A 20,397-nucleotide genomic window follows, 5' to 3' on the forward strand; every position below is an offset into this window, starting at 1 on the left:
CGTGTCCACGGTTTTCCACTCTCCCTGGTTGGCAATCCTGCAGAAAATTTCCATTTGAAGCCCGAATTGCATGTAAGGTAGTTTACTCAGGATGCTCTAACATTCCCGAGGTGCTTCATCTACGATATTACAATGCGGGAAGGCCTTCATTATTCAATATGAGGACCTGCGCGATATAAGGTATTTAATATAGAGATAAATTGGGACGAAGTGTAGCAGTACAAAGCTCTAGTTGTACCTGAGGCAATGTCTTTTTGCTGTAATTTGCAGGGGCTTGAAACTGTAAAGGGGATTTCAAATGCCTCCTCCAAGGCTCCAACCTCGGACATTAGTTCGTCTGTCATACCAATGGGGCCATTGGGAGCGCTGGGGAGCTTGATCTTGATAACTTGACAAGATTTCCTTCAACCGATCTTCCTGGGGTCTCTTAACACCCCCACAGCGGAATTCAGACTGGAAAGTATCCATCTGCGATCCGAAAAGGATCTTCGATTAGACGCTCTCCAGTTCTCCACCGTAAAAGTCCCATTGTCAGTCACAATTTCCCGGGCTGTAGTAAGTAGAACGTTGTTGTGATATTCCTATTACATATTGATAGCTTTGTATTAATAATGAAATCGAAGAAAAACTCACCACTTTCGTTGGTTTCCGAACTGCCCCAAAGAGTGTGTCCCGCATTGTTATCGCAACATACAAACAGGTTGCCTTCCTTGCTGCGATGATAGACGGTAGATGTTGTAGCTCCTCTGGTGGTGCTGATCCATTATGAACCATATAAGCCGTATGCTTCAGTTTTACCACAGTTGGTTTGCTAAAAATTAGATCAGAATACAGAAAGGAGTGCAGACTCTTTTTACCGAGGATACATGATCTAGGCTTGTCCCAATCAGTGTCTATTTGTTTTGGAGCCGTTGTACGATTCGGCCTTGTCTTTATCTATTCGGAGCTTATCCTTATCCTTGGATCCTCTGGAAACTAAAGGTGAGCAACTAGCCTCCTGGAAATTTTATCGCATGTGACAATATTGAACTTCACGCTCTCCCAGGCGCCGATGATTTTAATGACGCATGAACCAAGAAAATCTGGGAATTAGTACCCGCGAACCATCTGGGGGAATTAAAACGGGCAATACTGCTTTCCTTCCAGGAAATGCTAACTGATGATAATCAGCTCTAACACTGATCCATACTTCTGGCGCCAGCTTATCCCTAGCGGAGTTATCGTCCACAGCGCCATTCGTAAGTGGCTCCTGGCCACATCGGTTTCGCAGTGCACGCTCCGTCGATTAGATGTTCCTGCTTCACTATCTATAGAGGTGGCTTGACGAAAGTCAGTCATAGTTTCTGTTCGATAGTGGAAACCCGTATCTGTAAAAGCTCGGTATATTAGATTTATTTCGTTACTAAAGGGAAACGAAGGCGAGTTTGAGAACAATGGCAAAACCATTGCAAAAATTAAATCTTCAAATTAATTTAGAAAGTGCTGCATAGTTTGCTCAAATGGAGAATGTAAGGCGTTATTAGTAGTAGTTTGCGTGAAAAGTTTCCTGACAATGCATATCAGCTTGCTGCTCATACCGGCATATGACGTCACGTCCGACAAGGCTGCATTGAACGCTCCGCCAAAGCATCAAACCTATGTGCCGCTGTAACTACACCAGGCAAAACGCAATTAAAACATTGGCACGTATTTGACACCAACTTCACTTTGTTACAAAATAACCTGAAATACATTGGGCTTTGCTTCATGTCGTGAAAAAGAAAAGATTCATTTTTATCTGTTCATATTTCGTGAATGTCAATGATCGCCCCGTGAGAAGTCCACCGGGTCCAAGTGTGTTCTGTTTGCAGTGACAAATAATTTTCGTTCAAATCAATATGGGTGACAATTCCAGTGCCTCAAATTCGAATGACGAACGCGAGCTGAAGGAGATTCGAAATTTACTTTGGGGTCCAAGTATCCGATTGGATGTTTTTAGACGATGGTCGCAGGGTTCGTAATTAGTTTAAGTCAATTGCTGCTATAACGGTGTGATTGGAAAGTGTTTCTAGGAAGGCTTCAGTGTTTCTTCCGGGGCTTATTGGAATATTGAGGAGGGGACTTTGTTTAGGTGTGTTACGTCAACAGCTGTATAGATTTTCGGATTGGCGTCAGATTTGTTTACGGTCGTTTGCTTCCAACAAAACCCAGTTCCGGCTATTGAATATTCCCTCTTTTGCCATTGCTGATTCATTTACGTTTGTGCTCTAAATGTTTCTTTAGCCATTAATTCATGTTTTAGTTTCAAAAAGTTCGTTGCCTGCCTGGAGCAAATGCTTTAATCTCATCTGGGACTGGAATAATATTTCATTCGCTAATTTATCATCGCAGTGCTTCAAGTTGGAAATTCTAATGCATACCGAGCCCGTGGGAAATTTAGATGGAAACGCTAGCGAAAATTTATTGTGTGAATGACCCCTTTGAAATTTAGGAATAGTTGCTTTTAGTCATCTGCTTTAACTATGAAGCAGCAAGTTTAATTAATTTTGGTCTAAGCAGGACACAGGGTGATCTCAAATTTTTGCTTTTTTAGTGGGAAATTTATGGCTTTGTGTGTATTCAACTCTCGGTTTCCTGACTTCTTAACGATAAACAGTTGTGTTTTAGAAAGTGCTTTAAAATTAGGAGCTTAGATCTAATTTTTATTCATGAGGGTTGAGGCTTTATCGCTCTTCATTCTTGTAAATGAACAGCCTACCGTCTTATTTAGGTTATTATATCTGGTAGTAAGAAAATCTTCCAATAGGATGTTGGCTTGTCGACTGCGTTAATTGGGAGCTAAAAATCATCTTTTTCTTCAACCTTTGTCCCGTTCATAAGCGGGGTCGGCTCGTCGTGATCGTTTTCGCCATTTAAATCCCCATCCAGCGTATCAGCCTGCCTTCTGGTCGTTTACCATTGACTTTGATGTTCAGACCAATCTTGGCAACTAAATTCTCGTTAACGCGAATTACATGACCATACCATCGAAGAGGCCTTTCTAGCAATTTGTCCACGATCGGTGCAACCCCATAACGATCGCGGATATCCTCATTTCGGATGTGATCAAAACGTGTCACGCCGCTAGTGCAACGCAAAATCTTCGTCTCCATTACCGCAAGACGCCGTTCATCGTCTTTTATAGTCGGCCAACACTGAGATCCGTAGAGAGCGACAGGACGGACGACATTGCAGTAAGTGTTAGATTTCAGACGTTCGTTGAATCGTCGATCACAAAGAACACCAGTTATGGAACGCCACTTCATCCAGGTTGCGTTAATGCGTGGAACAATTTCATAACGCAGTTCTCCATTGGCTGATAGCGTTGACCCGAGATATTTAACCCGCTCAGTTCTGGGAAGATCACTGCCGCTGAAGGTGATTGTGCCTATTTGGGGATCGGTCGTCAAAAATTCAGTTTTGTTTAGATTCAATCTGAGACCGTGTTGCATGAAGCGATCATTCCATTTCCGGACAAGTTGCTCGAGATCATTTTTGCTATCAGATGCATATCCCGTGCCGCTCGACGGTTGGTAGACAAAGTACCGTTCTTGTCATTAACGCAACAGAAGTGTTCGATATCCTGTATGCGTTCTTTACGGCTTTTGGCAAGTCGATACAGATCTTTGTCGCCATCCGGAGTGTCCAGTTTATCGTAAAGATTTTTGTAATGGTCTGCTCGGGTGACAGCTACTGCTTTGCTTCCAGGTTGACGTTCTTATAAATTTGCCAATTGGCCAGCGTTTTATCGTCGAATTTGTGGTAGAGGCGTTTCTTTTTACGGACCTTCATTTCAACATCGTTATTATAAAGCCAAGTATTTCGACTGACGTACCGCTTACCCAGCTTAGTGACCCCGAGGGTTGCAGAGGCGGCTTTGTGGATCGTGTCTTTCATTTGGTTCCACGATTCCTCCACATTCGTAATGGTCGGTAATCGCGTGATTGAGATCATATCTTCTTTCTTCCCACGAAATGGCCACCATTTAATGCGCAGCGGGCCAGTGCGTTCCTCACGCCGTTTTACCGGTTTCATAGAGAACGGCTTTGCAATCAGTGACAGTGGTAAAATGTCGGCGTCTTATGAGAATATCGTCGATTTGCTTTTTACTGTTCCCAATAAAAAATTTAGGAGGATGAGACAATCGTTTGGTGAACCATGTATTCATAAGTACAAGGTCATGTGTGTCTGCAAAATCGATTATACGCTCGCGCTGTGCGCTCCGAACCCCTTTCCGCCATAGGACCTCTTGCCTTCACCCACATGACCATTAAGATCGCCAGCAATGATGGTATAGTCGTCAGTAGGCATGTGATACGTCTTTTCATCGATAAGTTGCTACAAGGCATCTTTCTCGGTATCAGGTCGACCTGTCTGTGGTGCGAACGCGGTGCAGAAGTGAATAGTGCGATCAGCTGATATAATGGCGAGCTTCATCAGCCGATCATCAAATCGTTCGACTTCTTTAATGACATCACGGAAGCCCTCTAAGATGACAATGCAAACACCATATTGAGTGTGTTTGCTACCAAAATAGAGAAGTTTATAGTCATTTTTGCCGTGTTCACGTTTTTGCAGACAGCAGATATCAATGCGCCTTTTCCGAAGGGCTCTTGCGAGTTCCTCGGTCTTTCCAGTTAGGGTGCCAACATTTAGCGTGCAGACACGTGTTCGTTTTGTTCGGACTGACTTGCTTACGTCCCAACGCCGTCCATGGCCATTTCTCGACAGGAGCGGGGCCCGTCCTGCCACGTCGACTGTCGTGGACGCCCTAGCATTTTGTTGAGGCTTTGGAAGCTAAAAATCTTGAGCTCCTTAATTCGCTGCTTCCGTAGTCATCGAAATTCCAAAAATTCTGGATGTTGATACTTTGCTTCAAATTGGATAAGTACAGAAATATTGGTAATTTCTATAATTTACCCCAGTAATTTGCCAAAAAAATTGTTTCACATTGGCTGGACGACGTTCTCAATAGCTGATAAGGCGAAAAAGCTTCACGCAAGCAATATGGATCCTACTTCGGATTTATGTTTGCTTGGACGAAAGTGTTCTTGGTAGCTTACATTGCTGGACAATTACTAAGTAAACTTAGTTAAGTAAGTAATATCAAAATTATCCGTTGAATTACTTTTAGTCGCCCTTCATCTTGGTGCAGCCTGTCTCGCATCTTTCACAACATCCTTTCTTACGCCTTCCTTATTATTATTCTGTTAAGGGGAAGTCCGCACCGCACTTACTACTGCAATATATATTCAAAGTATTATCTTCGGGCTGCAGCTCCGTTTTTCCTGCTATGGACCTACAAATCATCAGAGCCCTCGTAGCTTTCCGAAAAGTGTTTCCGACATGCATCTTCCAGAGCAATTTTTGGTCTAGTGTAATTCCCAAATATTTGACCTCTGTTTCTTGTTTCACCTCCATGTCACGTAACCTTATGGCTCTCAAGTGATCAAGTTTACATTTTCTAGTGAATAGTGGTTTTGGCTGGCTTGATGCGCAATCCATCCTTCCTGCACCAGGCACTCGTAACTCTTAGTTCAGTTTGGAATCTATCACATTGGGTATCCTCATATTTGCCCTTACAAATTAAAACAATCGCATCCGCGTAACCTTGGATTTGTATTCCAGTATTTGTAGCACGTCCAGGAGCTCCCATACTCCACATTAGCGGCGATAGTACCCTGCCTTTTGGACAACCGTGAGTAGTATTCATGACAATAGCATTTGTACCTGCCGGCACTTCTATTCGCGTACTCTCTAGCATTTTGGCCATCCAGAAAGCCAGGATGTTTCCCACTCCCTTGCGGCTTGTATCTCTGTGTGTATGTGTTGTCAAATACTTCTTCGTTATCCAAAAACGCACACAATGCTATGTCTTTTTATTCTATGGCATCCCGTAGTAAATCCGCCAGCTGATGCAGAGCAGTTTCAGTTGACCGTCCTGCCCGGGAAGCGTGTTAACATTGATGTAGGGGATTGCGGTTTAGAACGTTAGTTCTAATGTAGTTGTCTATGACTTTTTACCCGCTTTCGCAATGAAGACAACTTTAGCCTGCCTCTCTGGATTAGTGCTGGGAAGATACCATCTGCTCCGGGTGATTTCAGTTGTTCATATGCAAAAGCGGTAATACTCGTCGAGAAACTAATAAATAAATAATCTGGTTGCAGCTTCCCATATTTTTTTATATATATTAGAAGTGTGAACTTCTATATACTTGTTTAGAAATGCTCAACTCTGGTCGTAAAAGCAGATTTTAACTCAAGTGAAAATAATATGCAATACTCTCCAAAACGGAATAGCTATGGAGTGAAGTGGAGTTTGAATTGGATTTTCAATTCCTTCACCCAAATTTTTCGGCTTTTGTTTCAATTACATTGCTTACCAGTCCCAGTTCGTCGAAGCAAAAAGGTGTTTGGTGGTAGCCAGAAAGTCGGCTGTCATTGATTACGTTGAGATTAAACAATCTCAACAAAGTGTAGTGCTTTTCGATGAATTGGTTCTGTAAATCAATATTTCGAGCGGGCATGATAGAATCGGTTTTGGGTGATTTTCTCGGTGCTCTGATTGTCGTTATGACGGTTCTTAGAGTCCCAAAATTCGGTACAAATTCCTTAGATTTCGCGCGTATGGCGCTGTCTACTTATTCCACGAGATTCATGAAAATGTTGAGGCATGACTCTGTTAAGATAGACCGCGGTGATGTCGAATTATGTCAAATTAGCTTGAAAGTGAAATTAAAAGTGGCTTAGTAAGTCGTTTCTCAAGAACTATATCTTTTACGATATCTTTCATTCTTATAGCGGTGCAGTTTTCGATGTTTTCCGTCTACCTCAAGAAGCAGCACTTATATTAGTTCGATTTTGTCCTTATACGAAGTACTGTGCGAATGCTGTTAGTGAGAGAAGCTTCTCTTTCGTTTTGAAAATCCTTATCCACAAGGTCTCCTAAGATGCTTGCTCGATACTGCAGAATTTTCTGAGCAAGCTACGATCTCGTCCTTCAGGGCTCTCGGGTAGAATTTTTGATTGGCAGATGATTTGGCGACCACGTATGCCTTGCAACTGAAGCGAGGAGCAACGAAAGCGTTCCGATCCATTCCTCATCAGTAGTCCTGATTTAAGTTTCTTGAAGAGTTTCGTTTTTTAAACTTGCAATCATGCGCGATTGCCTTCGACCGAACTACCTCGATCAAGGTCCTTTTATTCCGCTCAGGGACATCGTCTTGGGAAGAATATATAGATCATCATATATTGCTGAATATCCGCTTCTTCGAGGATTTTAGACTTCTCGAGTGGTAATTGGAGTGTTCCATGGTGCCTGTCCACCATTCCGGAGAAACTAAAAATTATTGTCGGAAGGACATGATACCGGAAAAGATCACTTGTTGCATCAAGGTAAAATCTCAGAGTAATTTCCTTCCACCGATATTATTTCTTCTTTTTATCGATTAAGTTCTTCATTCTGCCTTATTCGGAGACGTTAGCGAGTTCAATGAACTATGATATTTTGCTTCAAACACATAACAATAGCGCAACTACGCAGATGACATCTGTTTACTCTATGGTCTTTGGCAAATTGCTCTGAATTTAAAGGAGGCAAGTAGAATCAAACTAAAGATGGGCTCCATCAAATACAAAGTTTCTTCGTCTGACTAGTCATCGTACTCTTCCTATCTGCATTAATGGGCAGAATATCGAAGAGTTGCCCCTAAATACACAAAAGTGTCAGGTTTTGTCTGATTGGCGTTTTTGCCAAGATACCCTGTTAGGTGGTTTTGTAGATTTATTTGAGCACTAGACAGAAGGAACTTCAAAATCGTAAGATCATCAAAGTTTATTGGAACGTACTTGGCGCCGTATGGCGATTTGAAATGAAAGAAAATTTGATAAACAACAACGTTATATTCCCAAGACTTCTGTCTCACTGAGATTATCTGATCAATCATTAACTTCCCACATAAAAATTCTTCCTGGTTTGAGTGTAATTCCGTTATATTTCTAGCGATTAAATTATTTAAAATAATAAAAACTTGTTTTTCCTATTCGCTAATTTGATTTATATTTTGAAAATGCCGATATTTCGAGAACCATTTGTTCCCAACTCACTGTTAGCACTGATGAAGGGAACAAGTGGTTCAACACTAGCGAATAGAAAAAACAAGTTTTTATTATTTTAAATTCTCCAATAAAATTTTTGAGAAGGTTTCGAGCCTTCTTTCTGTTATTTTCAATAGCAATTTGTAACATATGCAGAACAGTTCTCGTTTTTTTTATAAATGGGACTATGACACTTTTGCGTCAATCTTCCCGGCATATTTTTTTCAGAACGAACCGTATTTAGGAACTCATGAAGCTTGGTCGACATCCTCATACTCCTTGCTTTTAGTAGCTACGGAGGTATTCCAACTACAATCGGCGCTTTTTTTCTGATTGTCTTCTCCGAGAGGTGGTGGAGGCATCCTTCAATGTGCAAAGATTGTGTTGTCGCATTAAGTAGCTCCTCAAATTATTATAGACTTTTTATCTGCTCCATGTTTCCAATAAAATTCCTCGCTGCGTTCCTACAAAGTGTATTTTCAGTTTTTAGTTCGTTAAGTTTAATCTGCATATCTTGCCAGCATCAGTGTTATATATATGGTAGCTTTTTACTTTACTACGGTGGATATTGCACATCAACGCGCCATCGTTCGCAGCCTGTGCACTGAACAAGTTCTTTTGTGGCAGTATCAGGTCAGCGTATTCCGATTATGTGACGCAGACAGGTCAAGATGTACGCTTGGAGTCAACTTTGTGTTACTCCCATATAACAACACAGAATCTTTTATCTTGGTGTTGAGATAATTGTATTTGCAGATTTAAGCAGCGAAAGCGGATCTAGCGCTGTTAATGCGTCGGACAACATTCAGTTCGGTGCCACCGTCATCAGAAATCTCGCTTCCTAGATATACAAATTGAGCGACGTCGTCGACGCTCTACTCATTAACGCACATAGGAAGAGTGCGAACCTTACCAGACCGACTCTGCTTGCCTCTCTTTTCAAATCCAGAGTCATTTGGCCAAGGTCTATGAAAGCAAACAGATGTCATCAGCGTCGTCGGGGTGCTTGAGGCAAGATGACATCGTCTACTGAATTCCTCCACGTTCTCCGGACAAGGCAGCATGAAGAATGCCACCGATAACAAAGAAATAATATCAATGATAAGATGCAACCCTGCCAGGCTCCGCTTTATATCTCGAAATCCTCGTGAGATTTTGCCTCGGTGCCGCACCTGCCATTTTACGCGATCATATATGATAATAGCTATTAGTTTCTCCGGAGTTCCCCTTCTGCGTACGTCATATACGCTCCGTTTATGCTATCGAAAGCTTTCTCGAAATTAACGAAGAACTGGTGTAGCGAAGACCTAAACTCCACGCAATGATGATGTGTTAATCCAGAAGGATTCGGAGTAGAAACCAGCCTGCTACTTGTCAGTGAAGCTTCCGAGATGTTCTTTGTTGCGTCCCAATATTATTTGAGCTTTTTTTATATGCAACGGCAGAGTGCACGCAGATACCTCTTCAATTGTCATATTCAAAACGGTTGCCCCTTTGGAATCTTAGCCATCATCACTCTGTGAGAAAGGTCTCGGATTCCCAAGAATTCCGTACGAGTGGAAGTAGCAGATTTGCAGTAACTGCGGGTTCAGCGACAAATAATTCTATGGGGAGATGTTCAGGCTCAGCGGCCCTAATCCAGCCAGTTCTTAAACCACCCCTTCGCGACGTGGGCAACGACCGGCGTAGCATCCGAGAAAAGAGCATTATTGATCACAGCCCAATGCTTATCAATATTCTCAGGCGGGTTGCGCTGTGTATCTGCTGTCCGATCAGCAAGATTGTTCTCCTGTCGAGTGACAGCTGGATCATATAACTGGTCTGAAGTTGAGGGAGTCACAGATCTCCCAACTCTACGAGAAGTGGCAAACGCAACACACCAGCGAACGTAAGCAACCATCAGATTGTGATCTCTTTCGAGACCGATGTCAGCGCCTCTCTTATTGTGCACATCCAGTGCTATATGCTTGCTTTTCTTCTTTTTGCAGACCTTGTTAGCTGTACATCTTAATTCGACCTATTTGTCTAGTATGTAGTAATTTCATAACCATAATTCTTTTATGGATTGGCCTAAAATCTGTAACAAAACTATGTCTCATTACAGTGTTCCAGACCTTTTTCTGCTTTTAAAAATAGTATCCGTTTGACAGTCAAATGCGTCACTACCTAAAAATCTAGTTTCCTGGACTGCGAAGGCATCTATTTCATACTTTTCGCCCTATTTGACAATGCTTTAAAAGGGGCCAGCTCTGAATCGGAAGCGAACGTACTTTTTTTTGCGTTGCTGTAGCCGTGGTTACATTTCAGATCAACATCCACTTGTTTCGGGCTCCAGGGCAATATTATGCTGTAAACAGGTTGCGTCCGACAGGCACAGTCCCCAAACCTAAAGAATCTGTCGACTTATGTCTATTTTATGCCGCAAAGACCTCGCAATTTTCCCTTTCTTATTTGTCTCTTTGCATTGCCGAGAAGTTACCAGCGTGGAGGTAGCAGTAGGGCTGGAGGTGTGAAATCGCGTTCAATAATTGAGGAAAATCATTGATTACCTCTGGGGGACGATTGAAGCACATTCCCAGAGATTGCCAACAATGGTGGTGGCTTACAAAATATAATGAGAATATTACCCGGATAGATTAGGAAGTGATCTCTCTGTTTAATTTCATGCTGAAAAGAAGTATCAAATTTAAAGTGAACACATCATATAATTTAATGAACTCCTTAATTTCTAAACAATTTGCCGCCGCTTCTTCTGCATAAAAATTGTTCTATAAAATCATTTATTTTAGCGTGCGAGAAAACAATATAATATGGTACAATATCAGGATTTATAGTCTTATATACATTATTATTTACTTTCCCAGGTTTTGAATTTACCGATATCGAACCTTCAGCTTTAGTGCAAAAACAAGGCGGTCCCTGCGCTGTGATAGCTCCTGTACAAGCATTTCTTTTGAAAATACTTTTAATGGAAACACCTGGTCATAGTTTTAGCGATGTAAACTTCATATTCACTTCACAGTGGCTCTATTTTACAATGTTCCCTTCCTTTCAGCTAACATTAGACAAATGTAAGCGTTTGTTAATACAGGCGTTGTGCAACATATTAATGAAATGTAAAGTTACACATTACCGAATCGTAACATTGCCGGAAGTTTGCACTGAAGCCAAAGAAAATGCAAATGAGGACAGCGAGGGCAATATTAGATCTACGGCTGATGATGAGATGCAGCGTGAAGACCCCAATACAGCCGTATATATAATTTCCTCTATAACTAATCGAATTGCATTGTATCACACTTTATTATTGCAGCACAATGTCCAGCCAGAGCATCGCGAATTATCACCAAAAGAATTCCATGAGCGATTAGGGGTATTAAACTTCGAATCAATCGAGCAGGTAGAAAAGTATTACACAGAAAATTTTAATGCTCTATCCGGTCCATACGGAGTTCTACTTTTCATGTACACTGTTTTGTTAACAAAGGTTAGACCAATTCTACCAATTATCCCTAAAAACAATACATATTCATAATATATTGTGTGTAGGGTATAGGGAATGTAACTAGTGAATTATCAGACACATCAGAGCCACTGATACATAATACATACGGATATGGATCCCAAGGGCTTATAAATCTGATGCTAACTGGAAGAGCAGTTCCCCATGTATGGGACAATGACCAAGATGTCGGTGGTTTAAGTAAGCACAAAAATGTTGAGCTAGGTCCCGAATTGTTTCATTAGTTTGCATTTTGTAGAATTACGGGGTATTAACCAGCAAGCAGACGTCGGATTCATTACACTAATGGAACAAATGCGTTATTGCACAGTAGGTTCTTTCTATAAAAATCCAAAAAATCCAGTTTGGGTGATGGGATCTGAGACGCATTTAACAGGTAAGTTCAAATTTTGCATTAACCTTAGATAGTGCTACTGAGTAAGATTGGCATATTCGCTTCGAAAGGTTATTTTGGATTAATTAATAATTGTTCACTAGGAATTTATGTTTTATAAGCTATAAAAGTCATCTCTTCTCCTCCAGTTTTATTTAGTAATGAAAAACGACTCGTGTCACCCGAAACGCCATGCGAAACGGCTCGCAGAGTATTTAAATCGTACGACCCAGATGGCAATAATTTCATACCCAGTGCTCTATTGGGTGACGTATTATCTGCCCTCGATTTGGTTAGTGATCCTGAATAGTAAGACATATTTGAAATAAAAATCAAGTTCAATTGAATCATTTTCAAATTTCAACCTTTTTATGAACCTCTAGCGTTGATATAATGCGTAAAAAATTGGATCCTGAAAATCTAGGAATCATTTTGCTTAATGCATTCATGGACGAATTCTTTCCGATAGACCAACGATCCACTCCAGACACGTTTGACCTAATGCATTATAATGGAATACCCGGGTCAAATCTAGCGAACAAAGTAAGCAACTTTTCTATATATTGATACTCTTATTCAAATCACTATGCCACGAAACCTTTCTTAAATTGTAGGTAAAGTATCGCAAGGGCACTGCAATTTTACTCGAAAGTGACTTGAAAGTCATGTGTAGTTCTTCCAATCATATGCTAACGTGCCTCCAGACCAAGTGGCCGAATATCGAAGTTAACTGGCATGACGGAGTGCCATCTCTAAATTGACCACAATACTTTTACTTCAAAGAAAAGATGATATTTTATTATTATGATTTTATCGTACAACACAGACTTTCGCAAATTTATGTTCCAGTTGAATAAATGCAATGAACAAACCACTTACACAAATGAAATGCTATGTATGTAATGGGTAAAAACAAGCAAAATCATAAACAATAAAATATGAACAGTTAAAAAGCAACAAAGTTATATCTAAGACCAAAATAATAGAGTTATCAAATGCTGATAACATACAATTCTCAATTATCTTTCCAATACTACTAATATGACTACTCTTCTACTAAATAGAAACATAATTTCCTTCAATCAATTACTAAAATTGACAAATACCTGTTTACTATTAATGATGTGTATATTTCACTTTTTATGGAATAAGTATTTATTGTTTTTGCTTTTTAGTAATAAAAAAGATTATTTTTAAATATATTCACATTGTGTTATCTAATGTTGGCTGAATTGCAATTTGTTTTCTAGTAATGACTACAGAATTGAGAACTGTAAATAGATTTGGGGCTTACGCGGAGTATGCAATTTATCTTTTCTAGGTCATTGTCAGTTAAGAAGAGAAAAGGTTGAAAGGCTGGCGGTTATCGAAGAAATTAACTGATTTAATATTGATAGTACATCCACCTCCAGTGAGCGGAGTTAGGGCAGAAAAGGCAACATAATTGACAATCCGTTTTGTTATTTATCACTTTGAATAAAGTGCTGCAAGCATTCCAGCGTACCAGCAAGTGAAGATGGGACACCATACAGGGAGAACTCCCTTTAGTGCGACAGCATTTTTGTTTCTCGCTCGCCTTTCCATCACTTGAAACCGATTTCATTAAGGATAAGTGATATATTCTAATTCAATTGAACTGAATCCAAAACGATTTCATTTTTTTCTCGCACTTTTCTAAGAAACTATTAGCTGGGTGGTGGTTGCTGTAACTGTGAACCCCATTTATGTCGTGAATGAGGAGATCGGTGCCTGAGTTTAAGGAGGGCGGTGCTCCCTGTACATGCCAAACATGGTGAATTTTCATTTCACCGAAAATAGTCATGCGGAGCTCTAAAAAAACGCCCCTACTTACCTAAGTAGGTCTTAGTTTTGCTGTAAGTTAAGATGATAGTCCGGGGGCTAGAAAATGATTATTTATTTCAAGGGCCCAGTAACAGAAACTCCACAACCAAGAAATCTGCGAAAAACGTGGTCCCTGTATACATCTAAGCCTAATATTACTCTCGATATCTATTCAAGTAAAATTATTGGATTAGATACAGTAGCCGCTGGAAAATTAGAAAAAAGTTTTGCCTAATTCTCATTTCTTATAATTTCTAATTTCCAACCGTTTTTAATGATGTAAAAATAATTGAAGATTAATTATGCGTATAAATTTATAATTTATAAGATAACGAGATTAGAAGGTGAAGAAATTATTTATTTTAGATTGCCTTTTGTCAGCTTTTGCAGACAAGCTTACAGTTTTGTCTCCAATACTTTGTATGGCAACAATTTTGGACACTTATAAATAGTTCTTGTTAGTCCAGCTAAGCAAACCATTAGGTAAATTATTTGCCTCTGCATGAGAGACCCATATGTTTAGTTCCTGATCTTAGGAATCGCAGCTATTCGATGAATTTAACTTTTGATCAATAATGTGATAATTTATTTTTCGATCCGTGCTCCTGTTATTTCCTACAAGAATCAGGAATCCTTACATTGTGTATTATGCCAATCGGAAAGCTTATAATGTACTTGCTCCAGAAGTCGGAACAGTTCTGTGCTTCTTGTCTAAACATTAGAATTGCAAGTAGAATATTGTCTTCCTCTTAAAAGTCACTTTCCCCGGCGATATTCATGCCAGTGTTATCGACACGGTGCTCTAAACTTTCTTCCAATTCGTTTCTTGTACAGCCTCAGAAATCGAATCCCAAGTAGAATACAGAATAGCTTTGCAGATTGAACTTTCTTCAATGCACTGGGCACCGTTTGAACAAGCATTTTTAATGTTTTTTGTTCCTGGTAATGTTGAAAAAAAATTAACGACCTCACAATTTTATTCACTGTTGCTGATCACTAGAAATATTGTGGCTTAGCCGAAACACTGTTTACTTATACAGAACAAAAGGACTCGTTCCGGCTAATGATAATAACGTGGAAGGCGCCGAGGATTGCGCACTTTTCACGATGAAAGACCTGGAAGAAGCGCGCCCGGATCCGACGCTATCCAAACAAAGGTACACAAGCTGATGTGTCCCACCATTCTCCTAGAATCCATTGTGGTGGTGGTCGTGAGAGAAACTTAATTTATCCTTCTTGCAAAGGAACGTTAAACTATCAACAAATGCAAAGAAAAAAACTCAAGGAAGGTGGTTACTCATGAGGAACGATAACATATACCCAAGAGGCAGAGAGATTGCGTGGAAGCGGAAAGCATGGTGGAATTTATTCTTTCTTTACCCAGTTTCTAAGCAGGTGGATGACGCCGATCATATGTTTTTTAGTGAAAGTTGGATGAGCAAAAGTTGTGTGAAAGATGGTGAGGAGCGCTGACAGATGGACCCGATTTGCGCAGTATGTTCAAGCTCTTGTTGCGAAGAAGAAAGAGCTCGACTGATGGGCGACCGGATGGCAGAGGGCTCTTTGAACCAACAATTCCCTTCATACTCTACCGTCCCTTTGTTGTAAGCAATTCACTGACTTGCGGGCTCCCTAAAGCGAGACTAGCCTAAAGTAATGTGTTAAACGAAGGTATTCAACTGGTAGTCAGACGGTTTAAAGTTACGGAAGTACATTTAGTATATAAACATACCTAAACAAGTCGGAAAACCGGAAGCTGGGCGCTTCAGGTATGAAAGGTTTTGTTTGTTTCTTGTGTGAGTATATTTGAGTGTAGAACTATCCCATTTATACGTAGCCCGTCAAGAATATGCATTTAGCATATCAGATTTAGTACTTCGGGTTGTAAATTTACACGGTAAGGCAACTTTGAGCTACTGTAACTTTGTTACTAATAGTATGATTTTGATCAAACTTGGAGATAATATGCTTCATATTATATTTTATACTACTACCAACTTTTATAACTCTGACATAAACTTAAGGGGGGTTTTACTCAATTTTCCCAAAAATACGGTAATATACTATTATTAACTTAATTTGAACAGATATCGATATGGTGAGTATTTTGAGACCTGGGTACCGCATAGAGGCAGGTTCATGATTTTTTTCAGATTTTTCGGTTGGGCAGTTTCTGAGAATGGCTCCGTTAAAGAAATTATCACTTTGCACCCCTCCCACTCCCCGCCTTCTTAACAAATCTCAAAACTAAGACCGGTTTCGAAAAGTGCTAATCGAGACCTTTCATTTGATGACTATATTCGGTGAAAAAAAATTTTACACTCCCCTTTTACATGTATGGGGACCCCCCTAAATCTCAATGTAGAAGGATATCACTCACTACATGTCCGGGGGTCCACAGTTTCCACCTTCTCACCGTGTCAATCCGTATAGCCGTTTCTGAGAAAAGTGCCTGTGACAGACAGACAGACAGACATTGAACCGATTTTAATAAGGTTTTGTTTTACAAACAAAACCTTAAAAACGAGAATATTGAAAAAATGGGAAATAAATCACAAGAAAATACCTTGTAAACAGAAAACGAAATATTAAGCTTGGAAATTGGAACCACTTATTCTAATTTCAGAGCGGTACATGTAAATAAATTCCTTGCTCTAATTTAAAAGTTTTTATCATATATGCGAATTCTAATTTTTGAGCGGCTAGTATACTATTAAAGTTTACGTGATCGTGCATCCCAATATTCTTACATAAGGAACTCATGGAACCTAGAATATAGCATCGAACATCATGACCGGTGTTCGGTCTATGCCCGCTTCAATAAGGAAATCCAGATATTCCGACTTTACGCCGAGATCTACCAATTCGATATTGTTAGCAGCGATCTGTCGTTTTGGCCTATGTCATGGGTCCATCTGAGGCAGGATCTGCAAGATCTTGTCTGCTCTCATATAAGAGCTTTTATTTGTGTTCATCTTCAGCTCGACTCTACCTGTCTTTTTTCCAAATCCAGTCATTTCATTAAGGCCAATGACTCGGTGGGACCTTGTCGCTCTCCGCTTGTGAGCCACGTGACATTTATCGACGTCATAAGTTGAAATTCCTCTCTTGAGTGTAACATTCCGGATACACACCGTGCTCACCCTAATTAAAGCTTTTTTGAAATCAATGAAGCGGTGAAGTGGATGAACAGATTCCGAGGATAAGGATGAGTGGAAAAAGCATCTCTGCACAGATAGGAAGAGTTCTGGTGAAAAGCTCCTCGTAGAGATTTTGGAGGAACAGTTCGTATGCATATAAAACGGTAACTACCCATTTCATCAATAAGTATTGGAACTTCATCTGATGTTATACCGTTGAGAGCCGTGGTGAAATGTTTCTTTCATTACTTTAGCTTTTGGTCCTCGTCAATGAAGAGTCAAATCTTAATGTTCCTCATAGGACCATCGGAAGACTTGGGGCCACCTACAAGTTCATAATGCGGTATACGGTAGAAAAATCGTCTTTTTTGCGGTACTTTTTGTCTCCCTGACCAAAGCAATAAATTTTTTTTCTCCCGAAGGCCCGTTGTTTTTATGGCCTCATCATATGTCCAAGCCTATTCATTATGATTGCAATGTCACCTTTAGGAAGTTTCTTCTGGACTGTGTTCTGCTGTTCATGGAAAGCCTTCTTCTCCTCTGCATTGGAAGTCTTCGTTGATGAGTAACACTACACTATTGAGATGTTCCACACACTGGACCGTTGATATTCTATCTTATACAGGCTGCTAGGACGTCAGAGCGTGCCTAGCAGATATGGTAAGTATTAATTAATCCAACATACATATACTGCAGGCTTGGTACAGTTGAATAACACAGTGCCAAAAGGAATGGAATGTTCCCCAGAGTTCCATCATCTTACCCCTTACCTAGTCGGGGCAAGCGATTGTTTTGGGGAGCTTTGGTATCGTGGTGGCGGAGCTCGCACCTTCCAAAATTAAATCATGAACCGTTGATGAAAGCAAAACATCGTAGCCAAAAAGATCATCATCATCAACGGCGCAACAACCGGTATCCGGTCTAGGCCTACCTTAATAAGGAACTCCAGACATCCCAGCTTTGCGCCGAGGTCCACCAATTCGATATCCCTAAAAGCTGTCTGGCGTCTTGACCTACGCCATCACTTCATCTTAGGCAGGGTCTGCCTGGTCTTCTTTTTTTACCATAGAAAAGATCAGTCTGATTAAAAAAAGCTACCTTCATCACCTTTTACATATCATAAATTTTTTAAGAACGAGAAGCCCAAACATTGTTTATACTCCGAGAGAGGGTGTTCATGGTGTACTTGGCATGAAAGGTAATCAAAGAAGATGAAAGTAATTGCGAGCATGGTCCAGCAATAAAGCCTCATTGTAAATTGTTTAAACAAACATGAGTTATATCCCGGAATTATTCAAAGCTAGGACAAAAGTTTAAAAATGCGAAGGTCAAAATCTGTTTCCAGTAGTAAAACTGTCTCAGATATTGCTGAGAACTGTCCGGAAATTGAATTCATAGCTATCTCTCTCTCTCTCTAAGGTTCCTAACAGTAAAAATATTGATGGGTCCAGTTCCGATTTGCTTCTTACTTCCATACATTTTCTCATGTTTTTATACTTTTTATAAAAAGTTTTTTCTTGTTAATTTTTAGCTGTTTTTCTTTTGTTCAATTTGTTGGCCCTTTTCTTTTTTCCTAAGCTCCCAGCAGAGGTATCAGGATAGCTAGGTACCTCAAGGCAAAGTCGCATTTCATCAGAAGCTGACTTTGGTAGTCGCTACTTTCAAGTTGGATCGTACATATGGCATTTTTGGGGCTTATTTAACTCTATTTGTATGGATGAGTTGTAACCCTGGTTTCTGTATTTGTGGAGTTCAGGTCCCCTAATCGTACACTTGAAGCTCTGCACAATGACGATGAAGATAGAGAGTCAAGAACCTCTTATATCTTCCCGAGCTGGCGGAACGCAAGTGCGTCCCGGCGAACATTTCTGCAGAGCTGCTCTCACGTCCTGTCTGTTCTTTACGGTTGCTCCTTGTTTTACTAATTTCTAAACGAAAATAGATCGTCTTATAAAACACTAAATCAAAATCTCTTTACATCTTCAAAGGTGCGATGGCTGAGAGAGAGGTTTACTTATCACTTCTCATGAATTAATAGAATAATTTAAAATTGAAAAATTCCATTTAGAAGATAAAAAACAAGACAGTGCAAACAGAAAACATACACAAACAAGGAAGTCGTGTAAATATTGTTGATTCGTTTCAAACGCTACTCAATGTTACTTTTATCATCCTAAATCAGACGCCGGCTAAACGAGCGAAAATTGTATAAATTTGTATTCAGAATAATTAATTATTGCATGGTAAAACACCAACGTGAATTCAAACAAATTTTCAACAGAAGAACAGTTCTTGAAATAAACACTATCAAGCGGATATACGGCAACTTTTCGAAAAATTGGTATTTGGAGAATAAAAAGTGTCCCGAAAAACGTGACTGGGACGTCTGAACGATAATCTTAACCGGGATCCGGAATTGACCACATTGTGCAGTATCATTCTTAATGTTTTATCTTTGTGCCAGTTCAAGTCTTATTCAGTATTTATATTCAGTTTATTGTATGCGCAAAAAGTGTTGCCAGTTTATTATAGTAAACGTTTGGAATATGCAAAGAGAGTCATCAAACAAGTTGTTTCTGGTGACGCATTTTCGCATTACATCATGTTGGATGAAGCATATTTCACTCCCTGCGACTTATTGAATTGGTGAAGTTATTGATTCTATGCCGAAACCAATCGCCAAATCATACACGAGTAGTCATTATATAACATTAGAGTCACTGTTTGGTGCAGAGGAACAGCTAAAACGGTGATAGTCAATGTGTTACCTCTCTCATCCTTGAGGTAGTATGGCTCAAGGATGAGGGAGGTGACTCATTGACCATCCCTGGCGTCCGATATCGTCGGAAATGACGAATTCATGGCTACTGATTCCACATGGCCGCTATATTTGCCTGATTTGACCACTATCTACTTTTTTCTGTGACGATATTTGAAATCTAAGATATACGTAAATGTCCCGAGGACCCCATAATTTAAAAATCAATATTATCAAAGAAATAAAAAATAACACCTAAAAACGAAAAACGTGAGGAAAAAAGAGTGCTCAACTGTATTAAGTTCAAAGGTCTTCACTTGCGTGACGTCATATTAGATTGGATGCAAATGTTTTACCGTCGGCCACAGTAAACTTGTTCAAACACTTTTCTTGAAAATATTAAGAACTTTTATTCTGTTGGTATTTCTCATGGGTCTCAAGCAGATGGTGTTCACTATATTCAGAAGTTCGCTCATTAGAACTGGAGAAATTTCTTCAGTTGACTGTTGTGTCAACCGAATAAATTTCGAGTTTAGTTTGATTTAATACATCTTCAAAAGATTAAGTTCAATGTTTGAATTGAAATGGAACGGTTAAGAGTGAATAGCCATCTGGAAACGTGATCTTAATTTATTTTTTATGAGAA

The 20,397-nt window shown here is 39.9% G+C and overlaps 1 protein-coding gene across 2 annotated transcripts; it reads left to right on the plus strand.

The window, feature by feature from the left end:
- The first annotated feature begins 1,685 nt into the window (after positions 1-1,685).
- LOC119657562 (ubiquitin carboxyl-terminal hydrolase MINDY-3 homolog) lies at positions 1,686-13,213 on the plus strand. Of its 2 annotated transcripts, XM_038064521.1 has the most exons (9): positions 1,687-1,992; positions 10,980-11,113; positions 11,171-11,368; positions 11,429-11,602; positions 11,665-11,818; positions 11,877-12,014; positions 12,161-12,320; positions 12,395-12,554; positions 12,626-12,772. In XM_038064521.1, the coding sequence occupies exons 1-9, from the start codon at positions 1,878-1,880 to the stop codon at positions 12,770-12,772; spliced, it is 1,380 nt and encodes a 459-aa protein (XP_037920449.1). In that variant the 5' UTR covers positions 1,687-1,877. The 2 variants fall into 2 exon arrangements, with proteins under 2 accessions (XP_037920447.1, XP_037920449.1); XM_038064519.1 differs by having other exon boundaries at positions 1,686-1,992; positions 11,171-11,602; positions 12,626-13,213.
- The last annotated feature ends 7,184 nt before the right edge of the window (positions 13,214-20,397 follow it).

Source organism: Hermetia illucens, chromosome 5 (genome assembly GCF_905115235.1).
Source record: "Hermetia illucens chromosome 5, iHerIll2.2.curated.20191125, whole genome shotgun sequence".
NCBI classification, from domain to species: Eukaryota; Metazoa; Arthropoda; class Insecta; order Diptera; family Stratiomyidae; genus Hermetia; species Hermetia illucens.

Bases quoted from the DNA above. Each gene is read 5' to 3' on its own strand.
- LOC119657562 (XM_038064519.1), top strand. From the start codon at position 1,878: ATGGGTGACAATTCCAGTGCCTCAAATTCGAATGACGAACGCGAGCTG. The intron at 11,114-11,170 runs GTAAACTTCATA...CCTTCCTTTCAG, and splicing joins CTGGTCATAGTTTTAGCGAT to CTAACATTAGACAAATGTAA. The intron at 12,015-12,160 runs GTAAGTTCAAAT...CTTCTCCTCCAG, and splicing joins ATCTGAGACGCATTTAACAG to TTTTATTTAGTAATGAAAAA.